This window comes from Microtus ochrogaster, chromosome 2, assembly GCF_000317375.1.
Source record: "Microtus ochrogaster isolate Prairie Vole_2 chromosome 2, MicOch1.0, whole genome shotgun sequence".
In the NCBI taxonomy this organism is placed as follows: domain Eukaryota; kingdom Metazoa; phylum Chordata; class Mammalia; order Rodentia; family Cricetidae; genus Microtus; species Microtus ochrogaster.
Genome location: NC_022010.1, coordinates 15735591 through 15753303, shown reverse-complemented (window position 1 = coordinate 15753303; position 17713 = coordinate 15735591). Strand labels below are relative to the sequence as shown.

At 52.2% G+C, this 17713-nt stretch overlaps 1 protein-coding gene across 7 annotated transcripts in view; it reads right to left on the bottom strand.

Annotated features, from left to right (window-relative positions):
* The window catches only part of Cux2 (cut like homeobox 2), a 179064-nt gene that overhangs the window by 47907 nt on the left and 113444 nt on the right, over positions 1-17713 (bottom strand). For 6 of the 7 annotated variants that reach the window (XM_026785001.1, XM_026784984.1, XM_026784989.1 and 3 more), the window contains exons 2-3: positions 15978-16091; positions 12153-12200 (exon numbers count right to left, since the gene is read on the bottom strand). In XM_026785001.1, the coding sequence (XP_026640802.1) occupies positions 12153-12200; positions 15978-16091 (162 nt within the window). Of the gene's footprint in view, positions 1-2630; positions 2723-12152; positions 12201-15977; positions 16092-17713 lie in introns of those variants that run through there. The other variant, XM_026784991.1, reaches the window with a different exon arrangement.

Sequence of the window (17713 nt, the reverse complement as noted above, 5' to 3'; positions counted from 1 at the left end):
AGAATAGTCAAAGAACAACCCCCCTTGCTTCTGTGGCCCCTTTAAAAGTAGACTGTACCAGCTATTCGGGGTCCCTCGGCTTCCCGAATGCTGAGGGACCCTGTCATGACGAAATTAATAAAATCCTCATGCTTTTGCATCAGCTGTGGTCTATGAGGTGGTCTCTGGGGGTGACTCCTCCTCGGTGTTTGGACGCTACAGTCCAACATAACCTCCAGTAGTGTGGTTTCCTGGTACCTCAGTTTCCCCACTTGCAGTGCGGTGACGCCAAGGCTTGGCAGGTGTCCCCCCAGACTAAAAGGACAGGTTTTATCTGCTGTTTCTTGTTGTCTGGCAGTGCTAAGAACGCAACCCATGGCCTCTGGGCATGCTAGACAAGTGCTCACCCTGGAGCCCCGCCACGGGCCCGCCACTCTTACCTATAAGGTAATGTGGGCCAAGTCATGGCCAAAGGGCACCTGAGAGGTAGAAGTCGCCAGAACCTAGAGACAAGGTGAGGGCACAGAGCCAGAGACGCTGGGTCACAGGTGCCCTCTGGCCTTGGGCTGTTCCTCGTGGGTTCCCTATCATACCTGCTGGCCCACACTAGCTGAGTGAACCCAAGCTCTCTCAGCTACATGCGCCATGGCCTTGCCCTGGAAAGCTGGCGTGGGGAGGGGGTGAGGGGGGTCCCCAGTAGCAGTGCTTTCTCCTCTCAATTCCATTCTGGCACGTTCTCCAAAATGCCAGCCCAGAAAAGAGAAGCTAAAGGAACATGTGTGCCCTTTAAGGAACAGCGGCCACGCAAATGCCATCAAAGTGCTGTCCTTCCCAGGCTTTTAAATATAGCTGTGTCCTTTGGAAGGTCTCTGAGGAGCGGCTGGAGGAAGCCCTGAGGGGACTCAGCCCAATGGGGGCACAGCAGAGGTGCCCAGCTCTAGCCAGAATAAATATTTTCAGCGCTTTAATTGTATACATTGGTCTCTATGGCGGCCGCTGAGCTCCGCCCTGTTCCTAAAAAATGGTGGGCATATGTAAAGGAGGCTGTATTCTATTAAATCTTTCCCTACGAGGGCAGGCAGTGAGCTCAGAATTTAGCCCACAGTCTGTGATTTGCTTACACACAGCTACCCCACAGAGAAGGTTCTCCATTGCTTATTGGCTGTCATGACACTGTGATCCCCAGACTCAGGAAGTGGAGACAAGAGGATTAGGAGTTTAAGACTAACCTGGGCTACATCAGACCCTGCCAAATCAAAGGAATAAAGGAATAGCTCAATATCTGGTTTGAATTGATGGGGTGAGGAACAGACAGAGGGTGGCCCAGCATCAGGGTGAGCAGGGCCTCTCCAGACAGCAGGCAACACGGCACAGCCAGAGGGAATGTTTCGCTCAATGCCCAGGACAGCATCTGGCATGTTGGAGAGGCCCAATAAATATTTGCCGAAATGAAGTTTGTGTCCAGCCAGAGACGGAAGCCCGTGAGGGAAAACAGTCCCTCCTGCTGCCCCAATCGCAGGGTTTCTTTGTAGCTAACAGGGTGACTTCAGACCTGAAAGTCCCTTCCTCCCACTGTGAGGAGTCTGCTGCCGAGACCAATTACCACAAGGTGCAGAGGAAGGCCGAGGTGCCAACGCACCAGGAACACGGCAGAGATGATGAGGAACTGGCTGGGTTGGAGAAGCTGAGACAGGAGAAACGTGGAGAGGCCTCATCCAGTATCCCGAGCCATCTTGTTTGGAAATGAACTTGGTCAGTGGGCCAGAGCTCTTTGGTATGTGGGCCTTTCAAAGAGGCCATGTGTGCATGTGTGTGTGTGTGTGTGTGTGTGTGTGTGTGTGTGTGTGTGTGTGTGTGCGTGCGTGTATGTGAACCCAGCACTTGCAGAGGCCAGAAGGAGATGTCAGATCCTCTGGAGCTGGAGTTACAGGCAGTTGTGAGCTGCCATGTGGGTGTTGGGAACTGAGCCCACGTCCTCGGCAAGAGCAGCATAGGCTTGTCACAGTTGAGCCATCTCTCCAGGCCCTGGCTGGCCTTGGAATCACAGCAAACCTTCTCCTGCACTGGGACTACAGGCCGGAGCCACTCTGTCCAACCACTGTCTCTGTCCAAGTGTTTCTGTGGTGGTCAGGTGACGGCTCTCAGGTCTCTGAGACAGAATGTGCCTGTCACTCTTTGCAGACAATATCTCCTTCCTTTCTTCCTGCAGGGAGGGACCCCCTAATGGCTTTGGGACGCGGCTGGAAGGAGACAGGGGAGCAGTGTGGCAAGGGTGGACTTCATCAGAGACAATCATCCAATTGTTCAGGAGCTTCTATGCCAGGCAGACATAATCGATATGAGGCCAGGAGCCAGCTCTGCAGGCTTCCTCTTTATTTCCCTGAGGTAACGGGGGCCGCCATGTTTTCTCTGAGGTTGACTTCTGTTCTGGAGCCGATTGGATGAAGCTGATGGGCTGCACAGGCCTCAAGCTGAGCCTGGGATGTCTGTTATGTTGGGAGGCTGAGCTCAGACTTGGATGATTGATGCTTCTCGGTCGATGTGAACCTGGTCCATCCAGAAGTGTCTGGAGGTTGAGGAAGCTGGCCTGGACAGAGGCATCAGGAAGCCTTTGCCTTGTGCATGCTTTGTCCTGCCCTCTGCGAGCTCACCTCTGCTTTCTCACCCCTCAGGATCCTGGGTTCAAATCCCAGCGACACCATCAGCTGTGGGGCCAACTGAAGCCATCCCAGCCAACCTTCACCTGTAAAACAGGCAGCACAGACCCAATAGCCAAGACACCAAACACCAATGGGTGCGTTTAACCTCGGTGGATGCTCTCTTAAGCGTGATAGCTGCCACTGGATGGGTCTCAGGGCACATGCTCACCCTCAGGGATCTCTGTTTCCTGTGTTAAGATTGGACTCTGGCTGTGTCTGCCACAGACACCTCCCACCCCAGGCCTCAGGACCTATCCACCGAGGGCAGGGCTGGAACCTGGGTGGAAGCAGAGCACCAGCAGAGAGGCCGCCCCAGGCAGGCCAAGGACAGTGATGGAGATGGTGACAATGTCTCCCCACAAATGACAAGGTGGGAAGGTGGAGGCGGGAAAAGATGTCCCCAAGACAAATGGCCATTTTCACTTTGTTTCCATGCTGTCCCTGGGACCAGCCGGTGAGCCCTCCTGGGGCTGGGATGAGGAAGGGGCTGGCTTGCTACCGCCTATCACTGGCACCATTAATTTCTTTTTGTTTCCTGCTGAGGTGCTGGCTCAAGGTGAGTGGCCGCATTGCACTGCGGCTCCAAGGATTGATAGACTGCGTTTCATGCTTGGTGACTCCACAGCGAAGCAATTATCACCGTGGAATGCATAATGGTCTAATTAATAACTAATGTCAGCTCAGTCTCTGAGCCATGACTATACCTTAGCATGTCAACCCCCCCCTTAAACATTTGGAGAGAAAAATATTATTATAATTGACTGGTTAGACTGTTAAAGTGTCCCTGCCCTGTGGACAGGGTGTGCACTGGGAAGCATACAAGGCACAGAAGAAGAAAAGGACCGTGCCACCAGCTGTCTGTGTGACCCTACTCAGTGCCTGGGCATCTCTGCCTGAAAAAGGAGCCGTTTTCCATGTGTGCATGTATGCATGCACACTATGTGTGTATGTTGCACACACACATGTAACTTAGAGCTGCGTTTCTCCTACTCTGTAATTTATCCTTAGGATCTGGCACATGGTGAGTGCTCAATAAATCATGGTTAAATGGCAGGGCAGCCCATCAGAAGCAGCTGTGTGGCTCTGGGCAGGTCACTAACCCTTTGTGTATTATAGAATGTTGACAATGACAGTCCCCAGCTTAGGTGGGTCACGAGAAATAACTCGGAACCACAGACCTTTCAGAATGCTGCTTGGAACAGAAACACCAAGAACCGCATCTGCCAATCCAATCGCATGCCAATCAATACGCACTCCTGTGGAGTGGGGATTATGAGGGCCTGGGGAGCACAGGAGTCTACAGTGTGTGTGTCTTCGGCATCTGGGTAACTAGGCAAACAGGCACAGGGAAGAACTGTGCCACGCTCTGTGAAAGGGACAAGAAGTCTTAGAGGTTTCCCTATAGGAGTGACATGTGACCAGAGCTCGGGAGGAGTTGCAGGTGTCAGGGGAGCCTATCGGTGCATGAACTGTCTCTGAGGGAGAACTATCATGGAGGGGGTGCTGTGGGTGATTAGTGGGGAAATCCTAGTCAGGCTGCTGAACACCCTCCCACCTGACCCAGAACCTCACAGTGCCAAGGCTAAACGTCTTGCCTGTGGGGGTAAAGCAGGTGGAGCAGGTGCAAAGGCCCCGAGGCAGAGAATGGGCGATCAAGAAGTATTTAAAAAGGGAAGGGGAGGGTGCAAAGAGGGTGGGCGGGGCAGATACAGAGTCCCAGATGGGTGCCAAGAGGATTGAATTTCATCTGAGGAGTTGCTGACGTTGTCAGAGGGTTGTAATGGGGTGTGGGGTGGGTTCTGTCAGCCCTGGAGAGAAGCAGAGGGGCTGATCATGTGGTTTTTCAGGAGCTGCTGAAAAAAAAGAACCATGTGCTCAGGGCAGAGGGTCACAGAATCTCATGCCGAGGCCATTTGGGTAGACGTTTGCAGGACACGTGGACATTTACATATGGAGTTGGGGAAGGAAAAGTATTTTGGGGGCAAAGGAACAGAATATGTAAAGGCTCAGAAGTCCAGCACTACCACCCTTCTCTGTCCCAAGTGGTTCTGGATGCTGGGGAAGTATTTCAAACAACTCAAAAAATATTTTTATTGTTATTATTATCATCATCATCATCATTATCATTATTAGACAGGGGCTCATACAGCCCAGGCTAGCTTTGAGCTTATTGTGTAGCCAAGGCTGACCTTGAACTGATTAATGAGCTTTGGACTCAGGAGAGGGGCAGGGAGAGTCTTTCCTCCCCTTGACTCCTGTTGCTGCAGTAGCTGCTGAAGTAGCCCAGACTGATCTTGAATTCCTGATCCTCCTTCCTCAGCATCCTGAGCACTGGGATGACACCTGTGTCCCTATGCCAGCTGGGCCCTTCTGGTCCAAAGCCCACAGCAGTCCAGAGACCTCTCTGAGCTCACAGAACAGACGGAGGTCCACACAGAGCCATCTGCACAGGCAGACCTGGGTAAACTGAGGTGCAGGGTGCTAAGCCCATGTCACGGATCCGCCTACCCCTGGCTCCCCAGTACTGGGATTAGAGGCATGTGCTACCACCACCTGGCTCAGGACCCAGTTTTAAAGCCCTAGGAAGACTGCCCTGGGTAGTGAAAGTGGGGAGCTGGCACACGAGGTTGGGCAATTCAGCCCCGAATTCTCCTATAGTTCACCAAATGTGATCCTGTGGTGGTCCTGTCAGCCTCCCACCCCCACTGGCAGGGATAAAGAAGGTGGGGAAGCCACTTCCCAGAATGGGAGACTGAAGCCAGAGGTGAGTTGATGGGATCTGGGACCTTTCTTCTGGCTGTGTGACCTTAGGTAGGTTCCTCAGCTTCTCGGGACCCTATTCCTGCTGCTTAGGGCTGTAGGAATGTTGGGTAATGATATATCTGGGGAGCCTGTCTGGTGTTCCCCTTACTGAGGAACCCCAATGCAAGAAGGACCTGACTCCTGTGCCTGCACCCAAGGGCCAGGTGCAGGCCCCATTCTGACTATAACCCCAGGGGTCATTAGATCCAGGCCTCTGTGTTAGCAATGGGGCCTTTGGGGTGTGATGTACTTGGCCCTGGCTGCAGCGTATCACCCATCCGTTCCAGAGCCATGTTCCCTTCCACTGTAGTCAAGGCCACTGCGATCTCAGACCTTCTCACCCTAGCCTTCCTTTGCTTTTAGGGGTGCTTGGGATGAAGCCCCCTCGGTCCCTGTGCCTCCCCTAATCCTCAGCTTGAACTACTGCAAATCCCAAGTCCCACTCTATAAGAGAAGACACGCAGCTACACATCAGAAACAGACAGGTTGGAGGCTAGGCCTGGCGGTTGGGCTCCGGGGTACACAGGGAACATGGGGCCAAAAGGCCAATCACATGTGCAATGTGTACACGCGTGCCCTGCACTTGTGAGCTGAGCTCCCATTAGGTTCCGAATAGAAGACCTAGGGTGCTGGTGCTGCACGGCTCAGAGGCAGGACCTTGAGACGTGATTGGATGAGGAGGGCTGGGATCTAGTCTGTAAATTCACCCATTGGCTGGCTCTCAGCTATCTGGTCTCTGAAAGGTGTAGCTTACTCCTGCTACTTTCTGTCTGTCTTCCTGCTTCCTGGCTGCCATGAGGTGAGCAACTGTTCCACCATCCTCTTCCGGCACAATGTTGGCTCAGTTCAGAAAGGCAGGGCCACGGGGCCACAGACAGAGGCCTCTGAAACCCTGAGCCCCAGTAATCTTCCTCCATGGCTTTACTCAGGTTATCAGTCTCAGCGATGGGAAGTTTGACCCAGGGAGGCTGCATCTGGTACCCCACGGTATCCCTAGGGTCCTCGGTGTGGTCCCCAGGGGCCTACTCAATCTTTCATTATCCACTTAGGCTACACAAACCTCAGTGAGCACTGCTGGACAATACTGGCCAATGTCCATCTCTTCCCACAAGGCCATAGTGCCGCAGGGGCAGGAAACATAACTTCAGGGACCAAGGGGATGGCTCAGCCAGTAAAGTACTTCCTTGTAAGCACAAGGACCTCAGTTTGATGTCAAGAACCCACCTCTAAAAAATAAAAATAGAAAAAAAGAGCCGGGAGTACAGTTGTAATCCCCGTGCTGGGGAGGCTGGGCCCTGCAGAACTCAGCTGTGCACCTGCTGGCCAGCCTGGGCTAAGGGGCAAGCCTGGTTAGCCAATCCCAGTGAGATTCTCCACATGCACGCTCACCCTGGTATACAGCAGGTGCCAAGTCAATGTTTGCTGAGTGAGGTCTGCATGGAGCTATTGAAAAGCAGGGGCCTCCTCACAAGAGCAAGGGTGTTGAGAGCCACTGTGGGCAATAGGGAGAAGTCAGGGGAGCCTGCAGTGAGGCTCTGGCAAAGTCAGCGGGAGCAGGCTGAATAACCAGGTCCCAAGCATCATTATTTTGGTGACTCTTCCTCATCTCCCCGGGGCTACAGGTGCTGTGCATGCCCCATTCTTCAGCCAGGCAAACTGAGGCTCAATCAGGAACCTGGTCACAAGCAGGGCTACCACATGAACTCAGGTCTGTATGACCCTGGGTTTATGCCCTCTCTGCTCTCTACTCCATCCTGGGCACCAGGCGTGGAAGGGACCTGAACTCTCATGTACTTCCAGCACCTCGCTCCACGTCTGGCATACAGTAGGCGCTCAATAAGCACCGACTGAGCTGCAGAATGTGTGCCCGTGTGTTGGGCCACAGAACCCCTGATGAAGTGAGTGATCTGTGTTTCCAGTAGTTCCCCCCCCCCGCCCCCACCTCCGTCTGACTGAGGCGGCAGCTCAATGGATGTACACCCGGTGGCCTCATCTGCCCGGCGCCAGGCCCGCCCGGTCCCAGAGCTCAGTCTATTAAAAGGCTTGTAAATTTTCATACACGAGCGTCTGGGCAGCAGGGTAGACTAATTGCTGTTAAATGTGCGGGAATGTTCCTGCCACGCGGCCAGAGTCATTGCTCTTCGTGGCTGGGCGCAGCCGGTTCCTTTGCCGGGTGGAAAGCTTACAGCGTGCACACAAGGCCAAAAAGCAATTCGTGTCAAAAAAGGATCAATAATATAAAAATAAAGCACAAGAATTCGAGTTAAAGGGAATGCCATGTAAATATGTGGTTCACGTCCATGATTCCAAGATGAAAAAAAAAATCAATCAATACCCTTCCTTAGATGATGTTATTTCTAATGAGAAGGACCCGTAATGGCTGCAAGTATCTGCTTAACTGGGGGGCAGGAGCATTAATAATTTACTTGATAAGGCAGAGAGAGCGAATCAAAGAGGATGGCTGAGGGTTCTTAATTTGGTTGTAACTTGGCATCACAGCCCGAGGGGGCTTGGTGGGCTGACAGCAAATCCAGATGGACGTGTGGGTTAGTGGGAGCCTCGCCTCCAGCTGGTAAGACCGCCAAGGAGACATGATGGTCCTCAAGACGACACCACCAGAGAGGGTGGGCAGGGAGCGGGGAGGGCGTGGGCCCTTAGCACCTGCCTTGTGCTGCAGGTGACACTCCTGTCTGTTGAGTATGTAGTATCACATAACTCAGTCCCAATTTAAACTCTCACTTCTGTGTACGTTATGGGCTCACCAGCTAGGCCTTCGCAGCAATTCTTGGTCCCCCTGGATGTCGAGGAACCTAGGTAGCTCTCCAAACTGAGGCTTGTAGTTCCCATCCTCAAGGCTATGGGTGGAGGGCTGTGAGGACCTGGGCAAGCGCTTTGCCCTCTCTGAGCCAGCTGAGACCTACAGAAGGGTACATACAATCTGGGCTGTGCCTTGCTCGCAGTGCTGAGCCATTGAGGCCTTACTGGTTGCTGTCCCCGCCTGAGTCAGGTCTTATAGGCCGTGGCTGAGCCTCAGTTAGTTCACCAGAGGAACTGGGTGAGTTGCTCCCACACAGGACTTGTGGGAGGGACAAGGGCATGGCCAGCCTCTCTTCTGTCATATATTCTCCCTGTATCAGTATCAGTGCATTGAGCTCCCCATGAGCCTCAGGGGCAGTCATGATTCGGATCTTCATTTCAATGCAGAGACCAGAGGGTAAGTCTCTAGCACCCACAAGGTAGAAGGGAGAAATGATGCCTGCAAACCCTCCCTTGATTAGCACCCATGTGCTGCAATGCATAGGCACACACACACACACACACATGTGCATGCGCAGACACACACACCAAATAAATATAGATAAATCAAAATCTTTTGAAGGGGGAAGGGCAGGGACCCAGAGAAGTTAAGTGACTCTTGCTCAAGGTTACACAGTCAAGAAAAAAGTGGGGTTGTTCCTTTTATCTTTAGAATTAGCCACACCCCTAAACAACCCCTTAGCAAAATCGCTCATGGTTTGGCAGCATGACTGGGCTCTTCTTGACGCCTTAGGTCACAGGTGGTGGTGCTGAGCCTGCAGTCAACAGAGCTCAGGCACCAGCTCTTGGCCTTTCTTCTTTACGTAGAACTTTTTGACCTGGCTTCTCCCAATAGGGAGTGTGCTGGCTGGCAGGACATGTCAGGAGGTAGAACCACCAGGCAGGCTAAGAGCCACCTTGGTCTCTTGTGAAAGCAGGCCCAGGCCCAAAGAGATACAGATGTCTGGTTTGATGGGGGCACTCCAGGGGATATGTGTATAGATAAGGGACAGGATGCATGGCTGTGGCAGTACAAGTTCAGGGAGAGCACACCAGGCCCCCTTTGGCTCTGGACAACTTCTCCCGGGTTGAACAAGGTGGCAGGACTTCCCCAGGGGTAGGGACAGCTCTGAGCCATCTCCAGCCTCATGGGAGCATAACACAAACATTGGACCATCCAAAGACATTTGTAGAGGGCTATGTGAGAAGGTGGTTTGTCTTCCCTGGGAAGTCCTTGAGTGTATTGCAAAAATGCTTGCTGCTCCCATGTCAGGAGGGGCAGAGGCCATGACTGGATGTAGCCCTCCCGAGGGTGACATCAGATGCTTTCAATACGCTACAGGTGAGAGCACGTGTACGTGTGTGTGTGTGTGTGTGTGTGTGTAAGTACATGTATCTGTGTGTGCATGTGAAACGGGGAACAATTAGCAATGCCATTCCTCAGCTGCTGCACACCTTTTGACAGGGTCTCTCACTAGCCTAGAACTCGCCAAGCAGGCCAGGATGGCCAGTAAGCCCCAGAGCTCTGGCTCCACCTCCTCAACACTGGGGAGTCACCAGAACTGTCTCCTGGTACCAGCAGTGGTCACATGTGCTCCTCAGTTCCAGGGAGAAGGAGGGCACTGTTGGCTGCAGGCTCAGGTACACGATGCCTGCCGTGTTGCACACTAGTGACATGTCTGCCACCTGGCACTCAGTAACTCACTGACTCAGACACAGGAAATCACTCGCCAAAGTCACATATGTCCATCAGGGACAGTCCCCAAACTGCTGTATTCTGTTTAGGCTCAGGTGACCAGCTCTGCTCCAGAGAAACTGAAAGGGCTTCTGTCACCCCCCAGGCCACCCTGCAAAGAGGAAACTGCACAAGAGGGACCTGCTGGGGTGGCCCTGAGGTCTAGGGAGCAAGCTGGTGCGTGTAACGCTTGGAACTGTCTCACCTCAAATTTAGCAAAAACAAAACTTTTAATTTAGATGTTTGTATCTCTCTGTCTCCAAGCAAAAATAACTCTAAGATAATGACTGTAATAAATGAAGGTAATTAATTGTGGTTTGTTCCTTTAGTGTCTAGTCAGCTTAATTTTACCTTTTCAACTAATAATGAGAAAATAATTTTTGTGCGAGGAGGGTTAATGACATGTAACTGTGAGAGCCGCTAATTGCATGTTGCAATCCATCCATCAGCGGCCCCATCTGCGTGGCTTGATTATGTTTGCTAAATTACTGCTTTGAATTATCTTTCATAAAAGCAACTTTTATAATTAGTGGGGCTTTTGGGCTGGCTCCCTTTCTCCGCGTGAGGATTTTCAAACTTTGGCCATTTCAGGCTGGTTCCCAGAAACCACCTTCCCTGGCTGGCATGTATTCCTGGGAGGTGTGTGTATGGGGGGGGAACCTAAGTTGCCCTTTGAGCAATCAAGAAAGCCTTGGTTCATGGCGGGCCAAGTCCACTTCCTCCCCACCACACCTCCCATAAGTCAGGAAAAGGATTTGGGGTGAGGGGACCCCCAACTCTGCATACACCATGGCTGCTGGACTGGAAGGCAGGAATGGATCTGACCTTGATTTGGCTCTGTGGCCACTTCCCTCTCCATAGGGGTGAGGCGGGACCTACAGCAATGGTATTTTAATGCAGTGACCACGAGGCAGGCAGGGGCTGGGGAACACAGTCAAGATAAGTCCTGTAGATGCGTGGCCAGAGAGATCCCCAGAACAACTGTCTGCACACCGTACCATGTGCCCCCCAGCAGCTTCCTCTTCCTTTGGATTTGCAGGCTTGATTTTGTGTCCCAGGAGGAGAGTTGAGGTTCAGAGAGGTCCTCCCCAGGGCCACACAGCTAAAGAAGCAGGGCTGAAATTCTAAGCTGTGCCTCAGATCTTCTCATCTCTTTTAACGTCCAATTCTTTCTTCTGTGGCAGAGGGAAGACAACATCTTTCCTCGCAGGCCAGGATGGCCTCCACTTTCCCAAGCGCTGGGATTATAGGTGTGTGCCACCACTCCCGGCTGTTTCCAGGCTTTGAACACCCAAGGCACTATTTCAAACACTTCCTTGCACCCCCCTCAGCCTCAATCTTGTTGAGAGAGAAAATGATCACCAATTTGACAGAGGAGGACATAGAGGCGCAAAGAGGCCAAGTAACTCACCTCAGGTCACACACACAGCCAGTAAGTGGTAGAGGCAGGGTTCCAATCCCAGCTACATTCCTGTGACCCTGAGACAGAGGGCCAGGTGGGCATATCCCCCTCTTTCCTGCGGTCTCTCTCACTATCTATGTCCAAAACTACACAGGAGGACCGCAAGTCTCTATTCCCATGGTACAGAGAGGGACATGGAGGTTCAGGCATCTAGAATCCTGCCCACACCAACATTCATGTACCTGTAGCCGAGGCCTGCATCTTATGTGGCTCTGAGGGAGAGATGGCTGAGGAGCTGAGGAGTGGGTAACGAACAGGAGCCCTCCCCTTCACCTCAGGGGCTGTGGGAGGGTTTTCTGGGTCCACCTGAGCTCAGTGGGAGTCCTTGCCCATGTTGTATTAGAGATAGGCTCCCCTCCCCAGCCCAGCACGACCCCAGCATCTTCTCAGGCAGGCAAAGGGACGGTACCAGTGCCGTAGATGGTACATTTGACTGTTATGGGGTGGATGGGAGGTAGAGGCAGCTACTTCCAGATGGCCACAAAGGCCGTGAGCAAGGCTGACTTCACCCAGAGAGTGGTGGGAGGTGGATGTTCTGGGAGGGCCCTGGCCTTATCCACAAGGATGCCTTAGTAGGGTAGCAGACCTCAGATTTCAGCCTGGGGAGGGGTAGTCTGTGGGGAGGGAAGCCCAGTGCACGTCGCCCCATCTCCCCAAGCGCTTAGCTACTGGCTCTTACCTCGGCTTGGAAGCTCTTCAGCACGGGAGCCACCATCTCTCTGATTCCCTGAAAAAGAGATGACGGAGGGTCTGTACAGTGCAGGTGCTCCCCAGCCCACCCCAGCACCCCCCACCATCATTCTCTGTGGAACCTGAACTGTGGTTTTGTAAGGAACACACACACATGCACGCACGCATATGTACACACTCATGCATGCACGCATACGTACGCACACTAGATTCTGTCCCTGCAGTGCTTTTTAAGGTCCTCAATGTCACAGAACTGGGTATTCTGGAGAGGGAGCAGGATGGCTATTTCCTAAATGCACACCTATTTTATTTTTTGTGGTACTGGGGATGGAACAAAGAATTCCACCCCTGAGCTACATATCCACCAGCCATTAACATTTTGAGATGGGGTCTTTCTATGTAGCTCAGGTTGGTTTGAACTCAAGACTCCCCTGCCTCAGCCTCCTGAATATTGTAGTGATGATACTCATGACATTCTTGGGCATGCATGGTTGGTCCTGTGGCCTAGTTCAGAAGGACAGTGCTGAAGAGCTGGCCCTGATTCTCCACTCTCAGTGCTAGGTGGAAAAAGTCCCCCCAAGAAGTCCCTTTGTCCTTCCGGTGTGACATGGGACTGGCTGCTTCTTCCACATGGCCATCTCCCATGAACCTGCACCCTGCATTTCACCAAAAGTCACCATTATTCCTGTCTGTCCTTCCTCACCAGAGCACGGAATGATCTCTAGGGTTGTGGCTCTGGACCAGACCAATAACTTCACCAATGCTCTGAGCACACAGGAGGGCTCAGCTCTACCCACCGATGTCCCCGTTTCTCAGACCCAAGGAGTGGTGTCTGGGGCTCCCCCAGAACTCAGCAGAGGTGAGTGTCCCAAGGTGCTAACCCCGAAGCCTGTGAGGACCGCAGGATCCACTGGGGATCCTTCCTCCTGCCACAATCGGTCAAAGTCACAAGGAAAACCCCGTGGGAATAGTAAAGAGGTGGGATGAACAGCATGGAAGCAGGCGGAGGAGGGCTGGAGGTTATGGAGAAACCCATAACCATGGCAACACGCCCTGCTACTTCTCCCCCTGGACAAGCTTCCTGTTCTGGTCCCCGCTAGCCCTCCACACTGACTTCTGCTTCTGGTTCTTCTCAGAGTAGCTGCTGGCTGGATGTAAGGTGGGCTTTTAGGGGACACACAGACGGTGCCTGTGGCTTTGGTTTCAGGAGCCAAGTTGCCAGGCAGAGCAACGGCAGACTTAGGAGGCTCAAGGTCACAGTCTCAAGCCTAGTGCACAGAGGCAGGAAGCCACCAAGAGGAGGTGGTTGCCTACCACAGCACTGATTAAAGGGGCTGGTACTGGGGACTGCGGTTGAGCCTCAGGCAGCAGGGTGGATCTAAAAGCCTCAGAGAAAGCATGGGGAGCTAACACAAAGTTTAACTTAAGCCCGATTTTATAAAGGGGGTACCAAGGCCCACCAGGGACTGGGCTACTCAAGGTGAAATGGCAAGCAGGTGACTCAGCTGCAAGTGAAGCCCAGGTCACAAGATGCCTTGCATAGGCTCTTTTCATTCTCAAAACCCCATATTCAGATGAGTTTAGGGGTTCACATCTGAGAGCCATGAGATGGGGAAGTAGATGGGTGCTGGACCAAGTCCTGCCAATGAGTATGCAAGTCCAGGGGAGCTAGGCAGGACACATTCAGTAGGCGGACTGGACCCCCAGACGATGCTCTGAAATAAAGTTATCACGACTCTCCCATCAGGAGGGATGAGCTCCCAACATGAGAGTTTCCAGAGCCATGACTATAATAGGAGTGGAAATTTATCCCTTCTAATTATGTAATTGCATAATTATGTAGCATTGAAGATTATGTAAGTCAAACTCAGGCTGAAAACCTGGCCTGGATTTCCCTCCTCACCTGAGGGCTCCCGTGTGAAGTGACAGCTGAGGATGAGTTCACTATGCTGGGGGAGAGAGCAAGAGACAGTTGGTCTGAAGGCCAGAGGAAGAAAGAAGGTGTGTGGGGCTATGAAGGCCAACAATGGATTCAGCTACGCTTCCCAGAGATGGGAGGGCCAGACACACTCTTGATAGGGGGAGAAATCTCTGTTTATAGACCACACTATGATGTTTTTTTGTTTTTGTTTTTCGAGACAGGGTTTCTCTGTAGCTTTGGTGCCTGTCCTGGAACTAGCTCTTGTAGACCAGGCTGGCCTCGAACTCACAGAGATCCGCCTGCCTCTGCCTCCCAAGTGCTGGGATTAAAGGCGTGCGCCACCACCACCCGGCCACACTATGATGTTTAAAAGAAAAGGGTGGGCTGGGGATATGGCTCAGTTTGCAGAGTGCTTGCCTAGCGTGTACAAGGCTCCGGGTTCTGCCCCACGCATCACATAAACGGGGTGCAATAGCACATACCTGTAAGCCAGCACTTGGGAGATGGAGGAGAGAGACCAGAAATTCAGGGACATTCTCAACTGTATGAGGAGTTGGAGGCTAGCCTTAGCTACGTGTGACCCCCACCTCAAAAGGACTCATTGTGCTTGTTAAGAAGTCATGACAGCAAGAGACCCTGTCTGAGGCCTCTGCCTCTTTGGCCCACATTTCTTCACACACAGCCTCCTAGATTTACCCTAGAAACAAGTTCTAGCTGGGCCTCATCCCAAAACTTGCCCTCAAGAACCACACTTGCTTATGACATGGTGGTGGGATTCGACAGCTTCAGGTAAGGCCCAGCCCCTGGGCCCTGCCTATCACACCCAAGGTCTGCCTCTACCACCAAGAGCCACAAGAGTTCCTGGAAGCCTCTCACCATGCTCCTGGGACATCTGCCAGCCCCCACCTGCCCTCCATGGTCCAGCACACCCCAGCAGGTAGGCCGAGAGAGGGACTGACAGAAGCAGCGGCTGCTGGCTGGAGCTTGGGCCTAGCCCTGAGTCTGTGGCCTGTACTCTCTGCGAGGGTCTCAGCTCTGTCAGTGACACAGGATCTAAGGGCTCCATTTTGCTGTTTATTCTTGCCACTTTTTAAATTTTATTTTATTTGGTTGTTTTCCGAGACAGGGTTTGTTTGTGTAACAGCTCTGGCTGTCCTGGAACTCGCTCTGTAGACCAGGCTGTCCTTGAATTCACAGAGGTCTGCCTGCCTCTGCCTCCTGAGTGCTGGGATTAAAGGTGTGCACCATCACCTCCCAGATTAATTTATATATATTTTTAATTTGAGAAGCAACAGGGGTCCTGATAGCAGGGGGAAAATAAAATTCTTGCATTCAGCCTCAGAAAAGAACAGACACATGTCCAGGCTGGTCTGCTCCTTAGGGGAGAGGGAGTGGGTTTTCCATTGCCTGGGCCTTTCTATCTGTGGACCAAGACTGGGATCTGGAACCTTGATGGAAGAGGAGAGGGGCAGGTGCACTGATTGACGGGGGGGGGGGGGGGGTTCAGAGCCCTGGCTACGTCTTCCAGGCCTAAGGGCAGGCAGAAGATGATCCAGACTTCAGGCCCAATTATCTTTGTCATCAAATGACCACCATCTCACCCAAGATCAGGGCTTAGACTGACGGCAACTCTGAGCTGCCTGGTGTCCTGGGGAGGAGTGATCTGGGTGGAGGCACCTGGGTGTCCCAGCTCCAGTCATTGCACTGGGGAGCCCTCTCCCCGCAGACTGTGAAGGCTGATGGGCAGGGGCTAGGATTTAGCTTTGTAGCTAATTAGCTTCTTTTCTTGTTAGTCACTTATGTTACAGCGATCACGATGCAGTCTGAACAGAGGGGGAAGAGAGCAAGCTGCATTCCTTCGGAGGCAATGCTGTAGTGGCAGGCACACACTACCTCTGGCACATTTTTCTGAAATTCCCGGCGGAGTTCAATTAAACGTTTAGGAGAATGCTCGCTGCTTTCCTCCTGTGGTCCAGACAGCTCCAATGCAATGGAATTAAGCTCCTTCTGGAACGAGAGAGAGAGAGAGAGAGAGAGAGAGAGAGAGATTGATTTGTCCTCTTCTCTTTGCTTTTGAATTATTGTAAACGCAGCACTCGGGACCAGTTTTTGTAATTCACAGGGCTGAGAAAAGGCTAGAAATTTAGAAATTGACTCCTGGTATGAATGAAAAAAGTTAAAAACAACAACAACAACAAACCAAAACAAAAAAAGAGGCATAAAACAATAACCACAAAAAGACCCCCAGGACAATGTGGGCTATTTTTTTTTTTGTCCTCTTAAGGAGGGGGGTCAAAGTTAAACTGAGGTTGAATCTCCTCCCAATCTCTCCCCACCCCAGCCCCACCTCTTAAATTTCCAAGGAGTGATGGCATAAGCCTGTCAGTAACTGAAGAAAACATCTCCAAAGCGTGTCAAAATAGCGGCGCGCGGCATATTGTATGGGCGCTTTCCCCCCGCGCGCGAGTGCTGCCGACAGCTTCCATACATCAGCGGCGGGCGCCGCTCCAACTGCTGCTTTCTCCCTTAAAGGCTCATAAATTCGCCTCTTACGATATAGATGGCTTTTTAATTCCAGTAGATTTTGGGAAAATGAAGGTGCCGAAGAGAAGCAAGCTGACCTTGCGTGTACCCCACGGTAAATCACGAAAGGTTCCCAGAACCCTTGTCGACTGGAAAGAACCAGGTTGTCTGGTTGCAGCGGGGGAGGGGGAGCTGGCCTGACTGCGCACATTCAGGAATCGGACCAGGGTTTGGACACAGGAGACCAGAATGGGGGGTGGGGGATGGGGGGGGGCATGCATCATGGATGGGGTCTGCTCCTGGCATGTATGTGCTTGATCGCTTCTCTAGAAGCTCCCTTTGCAGGGGCTTTCACAGGAGGCGTTGTCAGGACTCATCTGCATAATTCAAGAAGCGCTGTTTATGTGGCCTGCACGGCTGGCACTGACTTGAGATTTTCTTTTTCTTTTTTTTTCTGGACGATAACTCGATGAACCCTCCTGCATACATCACCCGATTATATTTGCAGCAATCAAGCCCCATAATTTCCTAAATCCGGTGGTGCAATAAATTCTTGCAATCAGATTTATTAAAAAACGCGCACGCAGATGCGGGGAGCGCATTTCCAGGGCGCACTCTTTAATCCAACATATGTATGACGAAGTGCGGCGGCGTGCTGAAAGACCCTATTTGTCACCGCTAATACACATTCGTTTTGCACACACAATGAAACCCTTTCACTGCTAGATAACGAGATAAAAGTACTGTCAACCCACTGCAGAGCCTTTGTAAAAGCCGGCTGGTGTCTGAACCGCCTGCGTGGTGGCAATTTACCATAGTGCCACAGAGACCTGGCCTCCAAACCTGTAAGGACAGCCTCTGGGCCCTGGAGCTCTTGGGGGTGTGGATTCAAGAAGGAATATCTATTTCTATATATAAAAAAGCTAACTTTGGGAGAAAATCACGACGGAAGGGGGGGCACCAACTGTTGCTGCTTAAAACCCGATGAGGGCGGCGCTCTCCAAGGTGCTGAAACAGATTTCCACAGCAGCTTGGGGCGGGGCCGCGTGTGTGTGTGTGTGTGTGTGTGTGTGTGTGTGTGTGTGTATAGAATGTGTGTGTGTGTA